Genomic DNA, 6000 nt, shown 5'->3' on the forward strand with positions numbered 1-6000 from the left:
GTGTAGTCGAAAACTGTAGAAAACTCTGTAATATTTGTATATTGGGTATAATCCACGATCATTCTGATACATATGGAGGTTTCTGCAAACTTACTGCAATGATTTACTATCCAGATACATGTAGAGACATTAGGAATGTTATCAACTTGTCCATATGAGTTTATAAAAATCGAGTTTGATGTATTCAATCGTGAAACCAGTCGATCGATTGTGTTCCATTCAGAGTGTTGCAAGCAAGAACATTTCCAGAAGTCAGTATTTCTAGACTGTTTGTCGAACAGTATGGGTATATCTAGCTGACAGGCAGACAGTCAGTCGGTGTTGGACTCCGTGGTGAGTTGAGTCAGTCATTGTTGGTGCTAGACTCGGAGTCAGTGTTGGACTCCGTGGTGAAGTCAGTCAGTCAGCGGGATAGTGCAGTAAGAGAATGTAGAGTGAGTTGATATCTGTATTTGTCAGAATCGACTTGAGTGAGAGGGTAGTCAGTCTTGCCTTGTGATGGCAGAGTGAATAATCAGTGCGTGGACTGTTGATATCTGTACTTTTCAGAATTGACTGTGTGATTGTGAAGTGAATATTCAGTGTGAGAACTTGTCGATATCTGTACTGACAGAATCTATATATATAAAATAAGAGTTTTGTCTGTACATTGCTCAGAATTTGAAAAGAATGGTATTTCTGTATCGATCATGTCCACAGTAACAAGAAAATGCAGTTTTTACTTTTCCGTAATTTCTGTCTGTCTGCCTGTCTGTATGTATGTACACGCATCATGAGAAAACGGCTGAAGAGAATTTAATAAAAATCTGTATGTGAAGTCGGGAGGTGAGCCGCTACAATCTAGGCTATAAATCATTTTATTCACGCTGAGTGAAATGGTAGTTTAGGGGAAGGCCTAGAATTCAATTCTCAAATATTTATATTATTAGTGGTCATATCGATAAAGATTTATAGAATTAAATTTCTGATCATTTACGTCTTATGCATTTTTACCGTACTGGCTATGATAACACAGATATTCATGAATTTGGATTTTTGTTGCTAAGTCCATATCAACGCCGAGCCCCGACAAAATGGGTAAACAGAATTCAATAAAAATCGGTATATAGAGTCGGGGAATAAGAAACTACAGTTTAAGCTATAAACAATGTTATTCACCCTGGGTGAAATGGTAGTTTAGGGGAAGACACCTAAAATTTAATTTTTAAATATCTATGTTCTTGGTCCTATGGAAAAGTACTACATAACAAAAGTTATTGAGAAAACAATTTCCGATCATTTATGTTTTATTCAGTTTTACCGTACCGACTATGATAAGAGTGGTATTTCAGAACCTGAAGACAATTAATAACGTGAAGGCCTACAATATTGAAAGCACGTAACATTGATCAACAATAACATTACACTGACCGTTGTTTGTTGTAATGTCCTTTGTCTCTTATGCTGACATTCAACTCCGATAGATGGAATTACTGCTGCGTACCGAGTATAACAGCCTAACTGAATATTGGCGGGGAATAGCTGAGGAGTTAGATAACTTTCTTCTTTAGCATGCCATTCCTTTGGTTCATGCATTTTCTGACACTGCTGGTACGTAACACACTGGTTCATCATAGTATGCCAGAGCTATTCGATACCTACTCTGACGCGCTGTTTTGAATGAGCAGTGTGCGTACTTAAGTCAGAGGCTCAGTTAGTAGTAGTAGTAGTATGAACTGGTCTAGAATTACAATTTAGGCCTATTCCAAATTATAGTACCACAATTCACTAAATAACTCAAAATTCAACCCTGAAAAGAGCCGTTCCTTAAGAAATGCTTCTTCCTCTTCACTTTTATTAAATCTACATTAATTTTATTCCAAATTAGCAGCGAAGATGTGGTTTCTTCTCTGGCTTGGAGGAAAACTTGCCTCCACGTCAGATAGTTCATTCCCCCGCCAGTGTAGTGAATTGAGATTTTCCGACTCATCGGGTACTCCCAGGAAACAGATAAGTAAACGGGCATAGTTTTTGCCCTGGGACTATCCACTATTCAAACCCCCCGCCGAAAAAAGGATGTTGTTCACGGATCACGGATGTCTGCGTCTTGGTCATTCCAGCTCTGTAGCTTTGGACTGTTAGTTCGGCAGCATAGTACTGTTCGTTAAAAGTGACAAAATGTGTGGTTTCTCATTTGATCGAGTATTTCATATGAAAGCATTGCTTTTAATCGCACCATTCCTACTGATGTCATTGTAATGTCCTATGTTCATTTCAGTTGGGAATACCGCTAAAAGAGTCTTTCTGAGTATCTATAAAGGCAGGCAAAGAGTGAGTGTCTGCCATTATAATGAAAACTCCCCAACCTGATCGTGACTGACGGTAGGCAAGCTGGCCTACCATTACAATGAAAATTCCCTAACCCAGTCTTCATATGAGAAAAGACGTTGGTGACTTCCCCGTCGTGTTTCTAGGGCAACGTTAAGAGCTATGCAACTTAACACTTTAGCGTCGACGTGTACATTTGCTTTTTCCGCAGTAAACTGCTGAAATGCCGTATACATTTTTCAGGTTGTTGTGGGCTACGGATGTTCGTAATTTCATTCGTAGATGATAATCAAAGACATATTTTATGTTCAAAGTTACTATTTTGGTGTCCCCCCATTGGGGTGACATATGGTTATTAGGTTGACTATGCAACAGAGAAAGCGCATGTCACCCCTACAGGGGTGACGGCCTTTTTACCTTTGTTGTTGTGGAACACTATGCTCTGTGTTGTGAGCTGTTGATTTACGCGCCTTTCAACGAGTTCCTTGTAATTTACAGTTTTGTGACAAGAAATTAATTCTTCATGTTATGTGTTTCTGTGTTGAGTAAGCCATGATTACCGACAGAGAGATAGAAGAACAACCTGAAAAGGGCTCGAGTGTTGAATCAAGAGATGTTGACATTTAGGATTTGCAATGTGATGCCACCTTTTCCGAGTCAGAATTCAACAATAGTTTGTGTATTTAGGACACTAGCAAAGATTCCGGTGCTGCATCGGGCAATGATTCAACCAAATCATCAGCCAGTGACAATTACTGGGGAACATTCCCAGGTTTGCAGAAACATTTTTTTTTATTCACACATAGCCCCGGTTTACAATTTCATCTGAGTGCTAAATCTCAACCAGTATGTAAGAATAAAGCAATAATAGACTCCAATCCACATTATTTTCCTTGCCATTAATAATTGAATTCTGATGGTTGCGTATGTCACCCCATATGGGGGGACAAATGTCAGAGAAATTCCACTGTTTGTTGCGCAATGCCCAGTGGGCTGAGAAAGGAATGGGCACTGCGCTGCACTCTATGAACACCTTACGTGAACAAGCAATGCAATACAACAGCGAATGGTAGCGCTAGTTTCGTGAGACAGCCTAAAGTTGAAAGGCCTGGACACACTACCGTGTCACCCCATGAGGGGTGACATAGTATATTTTGTATGAGGGTCCGTCACCCCACATGGGGTGACATCGTCTTCAAAGTGTTAATACAATCTTACTCACAACGTTTACACTACCTATCCTAGAATTCTGTATAAAATTTAGAATTCCGTAGCGAAGCACGGGTACATCAGCTAGTCAATAATAAATTGCTTCAGTGTGTTTCCCTTAATAGTGTATTGTTGTGTATAATTGTGTACAAATGTGTGTTGTTAAGGAATAGACATAGTGACAATAAATTGGTTTCATGTATGGAAATGAATATATCTTGTGTGATATTTATTTACATCAAAATAAAATCACATTGAGAACAAGATTCTTTCAATGTCCCTATCTTTCTGTGATCTGTTGGGTTCCTTTCCTCCTTTTGTGTTAATAGACTTTTACAACTGTACTCATCTTTTCCTTTTTTTGTGTGTTTATCTGGTTTTCTTCTTATCTTACACTTCCCATATGAAGACTGAAGATCTGCCAAGATCACCCCTCAATGAGTGTTGGAGCCCACCCTCCTGATGAAGCCGAGAAACAGAAATGAGCTCATTGGGACTGAGAAGAGATGGATGTAGGAGAATTGGGACTGACGAGAAGAGAACTAATCTATTTAAAGATACCAGTGTGTGAAAATGTGGAGATCATCCTTATCCTTTTGTTTACTTCCTATTTCTTCCTCTGTCACACTGACCTATCATTGCGTTTATCTTATGTGTTTCTTTTGATGTTCCTGTCTTTCTACACAGTACTGCTACAAGTTCTGTCAGTACTTTCAATGCATATAACTACTAAATAAAACCACAAACCCACTAATATACATATATTCTGGAAAAAGCACAAAAAATGCTGCAGAATGAACATACTCTTATTTGAAATGGTCACTATGTGTGGCAACACAGCGGCAAAGACGTTGAGGCCACTCATCAGTAGCTGCACGAATCATGTCCAGTGGAATTTTTTTGACAGCTGATGTGATTGATTTTTTTAACATCTCAATATTGCGCTGCCCTTTTTGACATTCTATCGCCTCAAGCTTCTGCCACAGAGAATAATTCAATGGATTGAGGTCTGGACTTCTACTAGGCCTGTCAGCAGCAGTGATGAACCATGGTACATTGGTTGCCAACCGCTGCTGTGTCATTTTTGCTTTGTGTGCAGGACTGCTATCCTGCTGAAAAATCCATGATTTCCCTTCAAACAGCTTTGAATTAATAGGTGATATCACCTTTTCCAACATTGTATGGTAGACAGGTGGAGAAATCTTTAGTCCACCTTCGCAAAAATGCACCTCTGATGTTCCCAGCCAGTAAACCACCCACCATACCGTGAGAGAAGCAGGGTGATGTCTGTGCTGCACACATGGAAATTGCTCTCTTGCTTGCTTGGAGGACTGTATATCTGTATATCTTTTATATTCGCCAACACATAAATCATCCTTCAAAATATGTGACATAGTTCATGGAGATATATACATTTCACATGACAAAATTGTTCGTTTATGCAAAGGATTGCATCGAATTGTTGCACGATCAATAGTTGCACCCGTTTGTTTAAACCACGTTATTATCCGAAACGTAAATTTTTCATTGATACCAAGAGGTTTCAGCATAGAAAAAAATGTCCTTAGCTCATTTTCCACAATGAAATAACGCCAATACAGCGATAAGATTCTCATACACTTCCCACTCCATCTTTCACTGCTGCCTATTGTTAGTAGATTGCAAGTCTGTTACTGGTGGAGTCGTGAAGGTGACCTTGTGGACGATGACATACAGCATTGCCATGATTCTTCATTCACAATTACCATACTACAGCATGTTTAGATTTTACTGACAGAACTTATGGCAGTACTGTGTATGTATGACCTGATTTGCACTTGTTTGTTCCTTTTGATTAATACTTATAATGTGAGGTAATATGTAAATAATGCCATTCATAGTATTCTTTTGAAAAAAATGCATTTATTCATATTACACTACCTAAAGATCTTCTATTACACTGTTTTGGTAGTTAAATTTTGATTCTTTTTCTTTTCTTTTTTTCCAGATTCCCTTCCTGAACAACCAACATGCAGCAGCACTTCTCAACAACCTCCAGCTGATGAGCACATGGAAATACTGAAGAAAAAGTATTTCCTGCACTGAATCATCAGCCTTGTGAGGATTTTTTTTTTTTTCTTTCTTTCCTGTAAACTGCCAGGTCCATTTTAACTCTAGGTAACTCATAGTCATTTTATCCAGTTGGTAAACAGACTTTGTATAGACAGTTGTGGTAATGGATAAAGACTATAAATGATCATTGAATGGTTAGGAAGAACCAGTATTATTTGGTGCTGTGTAGAATAGTGTCATATTTCTATTTCAACCTAATTATACATACTTACATTTTGTAAATAATTTATTAATATGCTAAAATATTCCACAGTTCAAAGGGATATTTATGTATGTGTCTTTCATTCAACAGTTCTTCCATGTATCCTTCATTGAGAATAAACTGTAAGTATTATGACTTGTTTTAGAATGTAATAAGGTGGCAATGATATT

At 38.2% G+C, this 6000-nt stretch overlaps 1 protein-coding gene across 1 annotated transcript in view; it reads left to right on the plus strand.

Moving 5' to 3' along the window:
* Window positions 1–5668, plus strand: part of LOC136857458 (uncharacterized) — a 374657-nt gene extending 368989 nt beyond the window's left edge. The window contains exon 24 of the mRNA XM_067136132.2: window positions 5504–5668. Coding sequence (XP_066992233.2) covers window positions 5504–5601 — 98 coding nt within the window. The 3' untranslated portion in view covers window positions 5602–5668. The remainder of the gene's footprint in view (window positions 1–5503) is intronic.
* Window positions 5669–6000: the final 332 nt, after the last annotated feature.

Source organism: Anabrus simplex, chromosome 1, assembly GCF_040414725.1.
Source record: "Anabrus simplex isolate iqAnaSimp1 chromosome 1, ASM4041472v1, whole genome shotgun sequence".
Taxonomy (NCBI): Eukaryota; Metazoa; Arthropoda; class Insecta; order Orthoptera; family Tettigoniidae; genus Anabrus; species Anabrus simplex.